At 38.6% G+C, this 14,139-nt stretch overlaps 2 protein-coding genes across 2 annotated transcripts in view; both read left to right on the forward strand.

The window, feature by feature from the left end:
* LOC107386906 (reticulon-4 receptor-like 1) overlaps positions 1–14,139 on the forward strand; it is a 157,116-nt gene that overhangs the window by 61,071 nt on the left and 81,906 nt on the right. The window lies entirely within an intron of this gene.
* LOC129160084 (uncharacterized) lies at positions 4,939–11,477 on the forward strand. Its single transcript, XM_070555852.1, has 6 exons — positions 4,939–4,983; positions 6,594–6,668; positions 7,986–8,192; positions 8,320–9,393; positions 9,679–9,847; positions 10,696–11,477. Exons 3-6 carry the CDS (start codon positions 7,988–7,990, stop codon positions 10,823–10,825), a joined length of 1,578 nt encoding a protein of 525 aa, XP_070411953.1. The 5' UTR covers positions 4,939–4,983; positions 6,594–6,668; positions 7,986–7,987; the 3' UTR covers positions 10,826–11,477.

The raw sequence follows: 14,139 nt of genomic DNA on the forward strand, positions 1-14,139 counted from the left end.
TTCATGTGACTGTTTGTTTGTAGGAAAGCCGTGCCTCACTAATACTTGTTTTTCATGCATTCTCCCCATTATTTTCTCCTATCATTACTTCTTCTTTTCTGTTTTCGTCCCATCCCGCCATTTGATCTCCCCGCTGCCCATCAGCATTTAGCACACAGGTAGACTCATTATTCCGCAGGGCCAGCTGGTAATTAGTTGTATTTTAACAAGCTGGGGGATCACTCCCAGTCCCTCCCCTCCTCACCTCTCCTTTTCTCGTCCCCCTTTGACCGTCCTCCCGTCCCAGCTTCTCTCTTGTGTTTCATTTTTGGCTGAAATCAGATATCAGATAAACACTCCAGATTAACGAGCTATTGTGGCCGAGTGTCTTCATCCTCCTCTGATAGTTTCATTATCATGCAGCCGTTGTGCATCCACATTTGAAAATTCTGCTCGTAGGATGGTATCACTTCTGTTTGTCTCACCCGAGCCACTCCACACTGTTTACTTGATGTCGTGCTACCTTTCTCTTTCAACCCGATCTAATCTTATCACCCTGTAACATTCTACCATTTGGCTTCATCATTTATCTCTCTTTCCCCCTCCACCTCCCTAAGGATTCTCTATCATCCCGCTTGCTATGCGGCTCACACACACCTGTCTAATTACGCTGGAATAAGAAAAGAGAGAGATGGAAAAAGAAAGGACACATCCCGCTTTCAACTCTTCCGAGCCTTCTTTCCCTTGCTTTCTCTTATTAAGTCCATCCTCTGTCTTTACACGCAGACACACACACACAAAGATGAAGGCTAAAGCAAACACACTTTGAGTCGTGCTCTGAGCACATATTGTCCAGATGGGCGAGGAAGCTGACAACGTGAGCAGTTGTCATCAGCGGATTCGGGCAACGGTGGAAACGAGAAAACAGAAAAGAAGAAGAGTCATGCTCGGCATTTCGTTTGAAACCTCGCACGCACCGACAACCGGGAAAGTACTCAAAACCATTTGAAGCATGCACATATTCACTTTTTTCTTTATATTCATGTCACACAAACTCCTTGTGCAACCCACAGCCAGCTGGAGGGGTCCCGCTGAGTTCTCAGCTCTCTTTGCTGACCTTTCTGCACAGAAAAGCAGTAAGAACAAACTCTGGCTGCTAGAGTTCACATGACGGTGGATGTAGATCTGTGTCAAACCTGTCCCTGTTTCCTCTTTTGAGTTTAACAGGCTTTAGCCGAGCAGCTCGGTTACCTCGGCCTTTGTTTCACACGGGAGACCTCAATTAATTTAGGATTCTTGGTCGGGGCTGGTTGCCATGCCAATTGGTGATCAAATCACACCGGCGCTTTTATAACCTCTGTTCCTCTCATTGCTGCCGTTACGCTACATTTAGCCCAACAGGCGGCTGTTATTGTGTTTCTCAGCCTCTGTTTGCTATGAGCAGACGACATGCCCTCCTAATAATGCTGCTCATTTATTTTCACCAGGGAGGATGCGTACTGTAAGTGAAACCAACCAACTGCTAAGTAGAAAACGGAGAGATAAAAACAAGTCATTTTCCTCTCCTACCCATGTTGTAGTTCTCTTAGATAAACAAAAGAAAGTAACTGTGAACAGGAATACTGGTAGGAGTCTCCTTTGGGTATAATTTATTTTTATCAACACAAAATCGAGAGCCTAATTGTTTTTTTATGCAGTTTGGAGTTGATGGAAGCCAAGGTTGGAGTTCTAAATACTAATTCTTACAATCGGCCCAATGACTGAGCTACAGAGTTGATATTTACACTAGTTATAACAGGCTCAGACTGCTTAGAGGAGTGTGTATTTGACTGTAAGACGTTTTTTTTTTGTTTCAGGTAGAAACGGGTACAGGTGCAGTTGAACTTAAAGAGACATTGTGTAGTTTTTACCATTAATCTCTGGAAACATCCATTGAAATGTTGAAAATTAATAAAATGGTGCCCAGTTGTTGAAGAATGTTGGCTGCTTTGTATCATATACAACCATAAAAATTGGGTCTAAAATACATGAGAGCGGGTCTAAGTCTCTGGACAACGCCATATTAGACACCACATTTCCTGCTACGGAAACCCGTGAGTACAAAATGCATTTACTGAATTTACTGAAAAGTGGTTACAAAACTTTTGCCTTTCATCAGCGTTGTTTTTTTTTTTACACATTTACCTCTTTGCTCATTGCCATGTAAACTATTACCTTAAAGTGAGGTTTCAGCATGTTTTGTTGGACGGTTGCCTCAATTTTGAGAATAAAATTTGACCCAGAATGTGAAGTTTTTGTGTTACAAACATAATTTTACAACTTAACAATAAGTCCTGTGTCTGCAAAAATTAAAGAATTGTGGTTTGATTGTCTTTAAAAAAATAATTTATACTCATCAGCACAGGCAATGTCCAAATCCAGGGTCTGAAGTGGAGGAAAGTGATTTTGATGATGAGTTTTAAATGTTAGTAGGTTAATATCTGGTGTGTAAACAAGCTCGTATAATGGGTCCTGCATGTCTTCATGTATCCATCCATCCATTTTCAGCCGCTTATCCAGAGTTGGGTCGCTGGGGCAGCAGCCTAAGCTGAGAGGCTCAGACTTCCCTCTCCCCAGCTACTTGGGCCAGCTCCTCCGGGGGAATCCCAAGGCGTTCCCTGGCCAGCCGAGAGACATAGTCCCTCCAGCGTGCCCTTCCCTCCCAGTTGGACGTGCTCAGAAAACCTCACCAAGGAGGCGTCCAGGAGGAATCCTGACTAGATCTTCATCTAATGTTTAGTTTTAACTTCAGTTCGGCCACATCACCATTGCTAGGTGACAGAACATACGCTCAGGTAGGGGCTGGAATAAATCTGGAGGTTAGCCCGTCCAAATTCAGAGCCGCACAAGTCGAGGAAGCATCTATGTGGACAGGGTAGGACGGGTCATCACAAGAATGCTACCCTTGGATTTGGATGTGCTAACTGTACAATTAAACTAGCAATTAAAGGTATTTCAATATGAACATAACTGTTCCAACCCGTTTTGTTGTTAAAAGCCAAAAGCTCCCAAACTAAATTGGACGATAAAAGTCTGCAAAGGCTGAACCTCTTTATACAAATATGCAAATTAAAAAAAAATCTGTAAAACTGGAACTTTAATTAAATGTAATCACTGGAAGCAGATCCTGGATCACTAGCATGCATTTCCTTGAGAGTGTGTTTGTGTTTTATCATCGTTAATGCCACTATAATGAATATGGTTTGGTCTTACTGCACTGTAAAAAAAGACAGTAGAATTAACAGGAAAATTTTGTAAAATCTCAACAAAAAAAAGTTGTGGAGCACAATACAGTGTTATGGTGTTTATTTTACAGCATGATGTTGTATAATGTTGAACAGACAATTATTGTAATTTTTAAAATAAAAAAATGTGAATACTATTGTATTTTCATGTGAAAAACACAGATTTGTACAATTTGTACAGAGAAAAGTTGTAACTTTAGAAACAACATAAATTGTTTTTTTTACGTTTCTATGATGTAAAAAATACACAATTTATATTGTTTTTAAAGATACAACATTTCTCTGTACAGTATTGTGATTATTAAATTATGAATTTAGTGTTTGGCTGATTGACTGGATGTCAAATTTTATAGGCAGCACATTTGTTTCTCCATGAAAATCAGACCAAAACAAACCAGCAAGTTTCAAAGCCCAGATTTCTAATGTTTCGGATTCTCTGTATCATCTTTACAAACTTTTTCTATTTCATCAATATTTCTTACCAACATCTATTCTAAGTGTTCCTGTTACCATGAAATTTTACATTTTCAGTAATAATTTATAAAAATAAATACATTTTTAACAATTGCAGTTCCCCCCCTCATCTGCTGGTTCCAGATATCAAGTTCCTATTGAGTCCCATGTTAAAAATGCCAAATACACAGCAGAAAATAATGTTTACAGGTACAAAAAAATACCTTACCCAATGACAGTGATGGACTGAGTGGATTGAGCCTGCAATTGTCTGATCATGGGGCAGACACCTAACGCTTCTGCCACGTAACCAGAAGTAGATGGGTTTGACTTAGGCTCCCCATTTTCCAGGAGTGACAAGACAGATGACAAGGCCATGATGGCAGTGGTGGGACTGGCCCACTGGGCTTCAGTTCATCTCTTCAGAAACCCACCAGTGATGGCACAGATTATTAGTCATTGTGTGACCCAGGATTTTAGGGGCTCCAACAGAATGCGTATAGTGGTTGTAAAAATATATACAATTTGAACAGATAAAGATTTCATGCATTCAAGTTTTGCCTTATTTCCTTGTCCCAAGTGCATTAAATAAAACACATTTATCAAAAAGGCTATAGCAAATAATCACGTTTCACTTTATCCTTAGTCGATGATATAAGATACATTTTATAATGCAGAAAATCAAAGTGAAGCAATTGTCTTTGCAAAACTGAAAGTAAATAAATGAATATATGAGGAAATAAATAAATAAATGAGGAACTAAAACTAAAAATAGAAAGAAATAAACTAATAAATAGATTAAACAAAGTTCTAACAAAACATTTAATTATAAATACATTTATGTCAATGACATAAATTTATTTATATAATTAAACAATGACATAATGCCATTGTTTAATTATTTCCAATAGTATTTTCTCATTTATTTGTTTTTGTTCTATTTTTCATTTTTGACAGCATCAGCCTTCCGTACAACATGCCGTCACAAACGGAGACAACACCCAACTCAACTGGAACATTATACTGAGTTGTTTGCTACAATCTCAAAATTTCCCCCACTGTGGCCAATATAGGTGCAAGGCTATAGTGATTTGTAACGTATGTAGCTCATGGCAGAGGACACTTCACTTCCAGCTCTCCGTTCTGCCCTCGTTCTCGCGTGACTTCCGTTTGGACGAAGTTTGAATTAACGGCTCTGACTCTGGCTGAATTCCGCCGGAAAATTTTCTCCCGAGGACCCACAGGACCACGTCAACGTCAAGTGTCTGTAAGCTAACTTTCATTTCCTTAAAATGTAAAAAGCACAGTGGTTTGTTTTTAGGGGATTTTTTTTCTTTTTTGTTTCATCGTGCAGCAAAGCTAGTTAGCTTAGCTTTACCGGAGCTGTCGCACTTTGAAGTTTTCTAGCATTGTTTAAACATGCTTGTCTGCACGTTTTGCAGTAAAACTTTACAGTCACTCAGGGGCTATGTGTTGCACTGCAGAGTGCACAGAAACGAACCTAATTGTTTATTCAAATGCCTCGGCACTGAATGCAAACGGACATTTTGTACATATGCAGCATTTAAAACTCATTTTTACCGAGTTCACAACGTGCTTTCACATCCTGAATCAGCTAAAGCCGTTGTTGAAAACTTGAAGTGCGCCATTTCGTTGTGTGGGCGCCAAAGTCAAACCGTGCAAGAACTTGTTGCTCATTTAAAGGAGCATATAATGGAGGGACGGCCCGTTGCGTGCCCAGTAAAAGGCTGTAAAAAGCATTTTACTGTTAAATCGTCATTCACAGCTCATATGTCCCGTAAACATAGAGGCTTTACTGCGCTCAATATTGATGCTTTGTACAAGGAAAGCACATTTCAGATTTGTAGTGAGGCAGAAGAAGATGGGCCAGGCGAGAGCCCAAATGGCACACTGACAAATGAATTGTCTCCAAATTTCAGTGAGGCTTTCCTCAGAAATTTGTGTCATTTCTACCTAAAACTTCAAGGACAGCTGCTTCTACCAGCATCCTCAATACAGACCATCGTTGAAGAGATGCAAAACGTACATGAGCTGGGAATGGATTACACTTTGGGTAAACTGAAGTCACTTTTAAAAGATGACATTTGTCTAGCAGATTATGTTATTGCTAAAGTATGTGACTGCGTGAAAGATTCAGATCTTTTTTCTGTTTGTCATCGAGGACCACTAAGAACAACATATTCAAGAGCACATACATTCAAAAAAGTGTTCAAATACACAGAACCAAAACAAATTAATTTAGGGAATGATGAAAACATGACTCAGAGATTTTACTACTACATACCCATTAAACAGACACTAAGTATACTTTTAGAATCAGAATTATGGAAGAATTCAGTGTTACAACAGTCCAGTGAAACAAACTCTGATGTTTTCTATGACATAAGTGATGGACAAAACTTTCAGTGCAACCAGTTCTTCACTGAAAATCCTGGGTGCCTGAAACTCATTCTGTATCAAGATGCCTTCGAAATTGTAAATCCTCTTGGTTCAGCTAAAAAGAAACACAAAGTTGTTGCTGTTTATCTATCTGTGGCTAACTTACCTGTTCATGTCCGGTCAAGCACTGATCACATGTTTCTTGTTTCATTGTGTGCAGAGAAAGATTTAAAACAGTTTGGAACTGCTAAGATTTTTTCAGAACTTCTCATGGATTTAAGAGATTTAGAGGAAAACGGCATTGTTGCAGGTGAAGAAACTATCAAAGGAGCACTCTTCTGTATCGCTGGTGACAATTTGGGATCACACAGCATCGGCGGGTTTACTGAAAACTTTAGTACCTCTAAGTACTTTTGTAGGTACTGTGAAATCACACGTAAAGACTTTGAAAATGATCCAAATGCTTGTGGTCCACAGCGCACCCCTGAAGCTTACAACTCTGCTGTCCTTCATCTACAAACTGGAAGCAATCAAGACGTCAAAGGAGTCAAGGTAAACTCTGAGTTTAACTCACTAAAGTCTTTTCATGTCTGTGAACCTGGCCTTCCACCTTGCTTAGGCCATGACTTATTTGAGGGCATCTTGTCATATGATGTAGCACTGTACTTGAAATATTTTGTAAAAACAAAGAAATGGTTTACTTATTCCATGTTGAACCGGCGAATCAAACAGTTCAAGTACAAAGGATCAGATGCTCTCACAAAGCCATGCTCAGTCAACTCTGAGGCAAACAGGCTTTCAGGTCAGGCTGTTCAAAACTGGAACCTGTTGAGACTTTTGCCTGTGATCATTGGTGACAAGATACAAAATCCACAAGATGATGTTTGGCAGACAACTCTCCAACTCAAAGACATTGTTGATTTGGTTTGTGCACAAAAAATGTCTCTGCCACAAGTTGCCTATCTTGACATAATAATCCAAGAATATTTGGAAGCTCGAAAATCTTTATTCCCTGAAACTTCTCTTAAACCAAAACATCATTTCTTACGGCACTATCCAGCACTAATTTTGAAATTTGGCCCTTTAATTAGGTTGTGGACAATGCGTTTTGAGAGTAAACATGGCTACTTTAAGAGATGTGCAAGGCATTTAAAAAACTTCAAAAACATATGCCTAACACTGTCAGAAAGACATCAGATGTTTCAGGCATACATTTCAGCGGGCAGAAGCTGCAATCGGCTGCTGCAGGTCAACGACAGTTGTGTTTTTTACTCCAACCTGTACAGCGATGCAATAAAACAGGCAGTAAAAGACCTTGGATTTTCAGAAAACAATACAAGTGTTTCCACAGAAATCCAGTATAAGGGAACATTGTACAAAAAGGGGCAGTTCCTAGTATCAAAATATGATGAGTCTATGGAGTTTGGACAACTTGTTTTAATCCTCATTCGAAATGAAAATGCAGTATATTTTGTTGTGGATGTACAAACAGGTGTCTATCATTCTGAACACCACCTCTATTCAGTAACAAAACAGAGTCCAAGCACTTTGTGTCTTAACATAAATGACTTGGTTGACTTTTACCCTTTGACATCTTATGAGGTAAATGGACAACAATTTATTCCTCTGAAACACAGTGTGTTTTCAAAATAGAAAAGTCTTTGAGTACTATGATGGAAATCCCACTGCAAAGCAAAACAGGGAAAGAAAAGGTTGATAAAAACCTAAGGATGTACATAACTAAAAAGTGTGAGACAGATATGATATATTTGACATTAAGTGGAAGGCTTTTTGATCTGTACATAGTTCACTATATGTTTAATTACAATTATCGTCGTCTCTCTTAAAATCTTATCTATTTTATTCCAGAAATGGCAGAACAAACATTTCTACGTGGTGCTATCAATGACGTATTGCCTGACCTCGCAGAGGTTTCAAAAGAAATCCTCGAAGAAACTTTAAAGTCAATTGGAGTGGAAACTTACAACGACTTCCAATTTATTGCCGAGGATGACTTGCTATCAGCGTTGAGGCCAGTACAAGCCAGAAAAGCCCTTGCTGCTTGGAAATCCAGATGTAAGTTAAATGTCTTACTAGAAACATTAGCTGCCCAAAAAAAAAATTACACAATCACTTGCAAACATGATATTCATAGTCAGTTCTGATAGCTTGTATGTGTTTGTGTTTTATATTTGCTCCTAAGACCAGGATCGTGAAAGCAGCAGGTCTCCAGTTTGTACTTCACCAGAAACTCCTGCATCTCTGCATTCTTCTTCCCCACTGAGCGTGTCATCAAACTCCAACAGCAACCAGACATCTGAAATCGACTGGGTGGATACCTTTGAGATACCATGGAGAAAGTTTCCAGAGGAACTGATGCAGTCATTGGAGAGAGGAAAACGGCCAAGTCCAAAAATGAGGAGGGAGATGGTCAGGATTGTGGTATCAGAAATGATGAAAAAAAGTTCTTCCATAGGTAAAAGAAGTTCAACAGAAGTAGCAAAAAAGATGGTGGCAAAATATCCAAAATCTCTACAAGACGTCATCGAGGGTGATGTCATTGGCCCTGGCTATCATTCTCTGGTCAAACAACTGCAATATCGACTAGAGAACGTGAAGCGATCTGCAGTTCCCAAAATAAGAAAGCGAAAGCACTGCTCTGAAAACTCAGACACTGATGAAATTACTCCAGAACAGCGAGCTTCTGTTCAAGACACTTATGGATGCATCAACTGGGATGTAAAATTCCTGCCACTTGGAGAAACCCCTGAAAGCCAGCAGCTGAAGAAGGAAAAGCTTAAGACAATGTGTCCCCAAAAGGAGGCAAATCCTGAGGAAATAAAGCAATTAATGAAGGCAACTTTCTACACACAGCGCAAAGATGTTAACCAGGGGAAAAGCATCCGAGAGATCTTGAAAGAGTGGCCACTTTTATTTGAAGAAGTTGGCATGGCTGTCCACTACAAAGGACTAACTGGGCTTGGACTGAAGGAAACATTCATGCGGAACATGGATCTGAAGGGAAAACGACTGCTAAACTACATGAACACTGTTTGTGTGAACAAGAACAAACGGTTTTTCCAGGCTCAAACAAAGCTGAAGATGATAAGAGGAGAACTGGATGGCTCTTCCGAAGATGTTAAAGAGATGGTGCTCCTACTTCTTCACTACTTTGATGAAAAGGAAGAAGCAATGTTTTTCTATGTGGAGGACACATGTCTGGCTGAAGAAGTACAGATGGAAAATGTCCCCATGACACCTACCGTCATTGTGTGTGGTAAGTTCAGAATATTTTGTTGTTATTTTTTTTCTGGTTGTTTTTTTGTCTTGTTTTCTTTAATCTGTCTTGCATATCTTGTTTGTGCTTTGACAATGTTCTTATGTTTTTCCTCTGTACTTGATATTTGTGTTCTGTCATTTTCTTTATATTTTCTTTTTTTTTAATTATTATTTTGTCTAACCTTACTATGCCATTGTTTTTCTTTGTACTATTCTCTCTATTTTTTTATATAAATATTATTGTTGTATCAGAAGTCTTAATTTTCTCTTGTTTTCTCTTTAGGGCGATCCTGCTATTATGCTAAACGGTTCATGTTGAGTGTGGATCAAGAAGTTGGGCACAACAACATCTCCTGCTTCATCTCTGCATTTTGCATGATGTTTGGGAGCTACTACTGCCTGAACATTCATTACCCATCAGGTCTAGCGTGCACACTGGAGTTTCTGCAGAGGTATGTTTTTAGATGTGATTTACAAAAAAAAGGTATTGCAGAAGAATGCACCATGTCTTTGTTTTGCTTATAGTTTGAAGAGCAGGTATACGGAGAAACATTTTTTTATGGTTAGTTTTGAAATATGATTGGTCACAGAGTTTTTCATGCAGGCTGAAAGTGAAAATAGTGTTCTACCTCGATCTTGTGCTTTTGCTTCTGATAGAAAATAGACAAAGGAAAATGCTCAGATTAGAAAAGCCAGTCAGATCTTCATCACATTGAAAATTTACATTCATGGACTCAACCTTTCTTTTCTCACAAGAAGGGCGGCTGTTGTTGGTTTAGCATCCACAAGTGAGCTGAGCACATCTTGACTAGTAGAAGCTAACAGTTAGCATTAGCAACTCCACAACACAACTCCTTAAGGCTTGTGTTCTTTGTAGAGATAAAGCACCAACAATGCAGAGCTAGCACAATTATTATGATGTACGTCTCCAAATTCTGCTGTTTTCTTCACCCGATTCCTGTTGCCAACTCCTATGCTATGTCTCTTGGCTGGCCATGGAGCGCCTTCTCCATCATGAGCCAAGATGGCCAAGTCCATGAATGCTAACTTTATAACGTGATGTGCAGTTGTCTGAATTTTCTAATCCTAGTGTTCCCGGTCTATTTTTCATTAACAGCTAATGCAGGAGATACTAGTAGACCATTTTCATGTTCGGCCCTAATGTTAAACTCAGTGACCAGTCATAATACAAAGAAAGGTACAAAACTATTTGTCTGTGAACTTGGTCTTTAAATCTAAAGTTCAGTGCTTTGTGAATCAAATGTTGATGTAGTTTTATGTTTGTCTTCCTTGTCTTAAGGTGTTTCTTCTCTATCAACCCGGAAAAGGGCACCAAAGTGGAAGAAACCGGCAAATCCAGACTGCATGTGAACCCCCGAGTCCTCACCTTGATTCAAGAACTTTCAGATCATGAGTGGCGTGATGTCTGAAACTGGACTAAAGTCAGTGAGTTTTCCAACCATGACTGAGACTGTTGTAAAGAAGTAACCACATAAGAGTTTAGACTGCATACAAGTGTTCACCATTTCTCTATTTTTGTTTTTGCTTTATAGCAAATGCATTCTGATTTTGTGCTAGTACCTTTGTTGTTCTAGAAAGTTGCATTCTGAAATTATTGGTATGTTAAAGCTCTTGCTTTATGACAGCAGAGTATTTTTTTTTTGTCCTTTGTAAAAAAAAAAAAAAAAAAGAAAAATAATGTGTACCCCAAGGTCATCACCTTGATTCAAGAACTTTCAGATCACAAGTGGTGTGATGTCTGCAACTGGACAAAAGTCGAAAAAGAAAAAAAAAGTTTTCAAACTATGAGACTGTTGCGAAGTAACGTCATAAAAATGTACACTGCATTCAAGTGTTCGCAGTTTCTCCATTGTTGTACTTGCTTTGTAGCAAATCCATACTGATTTTTAGTGGTAGTATGTTTACTGTTCTAGAAAGTTGCATTCTGAAATTATTAGTGTTAAAGCTCTTCATGACAGCAGAGTATTTTTTTTCCTTTGTAAGAAAATTGTGGACCTTAAAACTTTTCCACATATTTTTACAGTTGGTTAAATTAGGCTCAAAATAAAAGTTTGAAAGGTGTTCAAGTGTACGTTTTTTATTTTTTTCATTAGTGATTCTCTATATAAAGCCTCATTTTTCTTTAAAGTTGCGTTTAGGTGGTGAACGTTTGTTGGCTATCATAGTTTGTTTAGAAATATTATTACATATGCCTAACTAAATATTACTAAAAAGAAAAAGATTGTAAGCAAATTTAAATAAAAATTTCAGGAAGTATTTAAAATTTTGCACTGGCATTTTTACAGGTCTATTGTTATGCAAGGTCTTTTTCAGTAAGATTGAATTTAATTTAATGTACAACAAAACAAACATTATTGTAAATCCAACTGGAAAAAGGCATAAAATAACAGCATGATCAGGTTAATTCATCAGAAAAACATTGTGTAATTCACCTGTAAAAAAAATTCCGTTGTTTTTACAAAATAATTTTGGCAGCTGTGGTTGCCAGAAAAATTCTGTAAAAAACACTTTGAACATGTAAACAGTTTTACTGAACGTACAGTAATTACAACATTGTTTACTTGTAAAATGTACATATAGTCTCATTAATTTATACACATTTTGAGTGTGATTTTTATAAGGGATATTTTGTTAAAAATACAGTAAAAAATGTTTATTTTATCAAAATATCCATTATGAAATCACACTCAAAATGTGTATTAAATAATGAGACAATATGTAAATTTTACAAGTAAACAATGTTGTAATTACTGTATGTTCAGTAAAACTGTTTACATGTTCAAAGTATTTTTTACAGAATTTTTCTGGCAACCACAGCTGCCAAAATTATTTTGTAAAAACAACGGATTTTTTTTTACAGTGTGGTGATACTGGTGACAGAAGCCACTGGTGTGTGTGTGTGTGTGTGTGTGTGTGTGTGTGTGTGTGTGTGTGTGTGTGTGTGTGTGTGTGTGTGTGTGAGTGTGTGTTTGATTTTAGATTTAGAGAGCAGAGGAGTGAAGATGGAGGTTAGGGTTGGACTAATGGCCGTTAAAGGCTCCAGTGTTTATCTTGTCCTTGTCAAAATGAAATATAATCCCCTCACCTCCACCCTCACCCCCCACCCCCTGGTGTCTGTGGCAGTGGCCGTGTGTTATTGCTGTGGGTCTCGGTCGTCTGCTCGCCTCTGGAAACCAGATTTGTGTGTAGCCACCGCAGCGGATCATTGGGAAATTTAATTACCCATCTGAAAGCTCTTTCAATCAGACAGATTACCCGCTCTGTGTTTGTATGTGTGTGTGTGTGTGCATCAGAGTGTTTGTGTGTTTGCAGGTGTACACGGTCAACACGTCTGCGTGTGTTAGCACAAGCTGCCCACTGATCACCACCCCTGGGAGCCCAGATAGGCAGAAAGTGAACTGAAACACAGTTTTTTTCTTTTTCTTTCTCCTAAAAGACCTTTTTTCTCCACAAGTGAGAGTAAGATTAATGGAGGTTGTATTTGATTGATTTTCATCATGCAGAGACAAGTTTCCCACAAAGAAAATCAAAAGAGAACCGAACCTTTGATATTAGATGGTTCAGTATTTTTTATTAGCATAGCATGATTTTTGTGCTTCTCCATAAAAGCTACAGGTTTTCAATTTTCAGCAAATAAAATGGCCTGATTCACTTCAAATGTGCAGTTACAGATAAAAATCGAACCCTTTTTTTATTGAGTTCTTAATATTTGATTCATTATACAGCATTGTGCTATTTAACCATTCCTTTTCCATTATTTGAGCTTTTATTTTGTTTGTAAAGGACCAAACCTTTCACGTTGATGGCCAAAGTCAGGTTAAAAGTCTTCACAAGCCACAAAAACACAATTAGTTCATGTATTTTTTTTTTGTTTAGATTTGTTTTACTTGTTGTTCTTAAAATAAGTATCATACTGGTAAAAATTAAAACATAAAATTTCTATTAGGACCAAACAAATTCACTCCAACGGCCACAAATGGCCCCCCAGCCACACTTTGGGCATGCAATCAGATTACATCTAATGACCAAGGAAGAGAAGATCTAACCGAGCCAAAACTGTTGGGACAGTTTGTGTCTGGAACCCATCTCAAACTGGTTTTAGTGGGTCTGAACGTGAGAGAAAAGTGAGACAGCGTGGTGACAAAATTGCAGTCGAATTAGTGTTAAAATTAGAAAACCCATCCATCCATTTTCTTCTACTTATACGGAGTCAGGTCGCGAGGGCAGTAGCCTAAGTCGAGAGGCCCAGACTTCCCTCTCCCCAGCTACTTAGGCCAGCTCTTTCAGGGGAATCCCAAGACGTTCCCCGGCCAGGTGAGAGACGATAGTCCCTCCAACGTGTCCTGGGTCTCCCTTTAGGTCTCCTCCCGGTTGGACGTACCCGGGAATCTTCACCAGGGAGGCTTCCAGGAGGCATCCTGACCAAATGCCTGAGCCACCTCAACATGGCTCCTCTCGATGACTAGAAAACATTTTGGCTAAATTGAAATGAGAAAATCATCATCACAGTTGCTTTTTGTTTTCATTTACATGAAATACATCTTAAGACCCATAATATATTAAACTTCTCACAGATGTTCTGTAATTCAGAGGGATTTCAATTGGACATTTTGTGACTGAACAGACATCGGCAGACACAAAGCAACGACATGCTGGATTTAAGTCAAGTTGTGTGATTGTTTGTAGGGATGCTCGATATTGGCTTTTTACCGATATCCGATAC

Source organism: Nothobranchius furzeri, chromosome 10 (genome assembly GCF_043380555.1).
Source record: "Nothobranchius furzeri strain GRZ-AD chromosome 10, NfurGRZ-RIMD1, whole genome shotgun sequence".
NCBI lineage: Eukaryota > Metazoa > Chordata > Actinopteri > Cyprinodontiformes > Nothobranchiidae > Nothobranchius > Nothobranchius furzeri.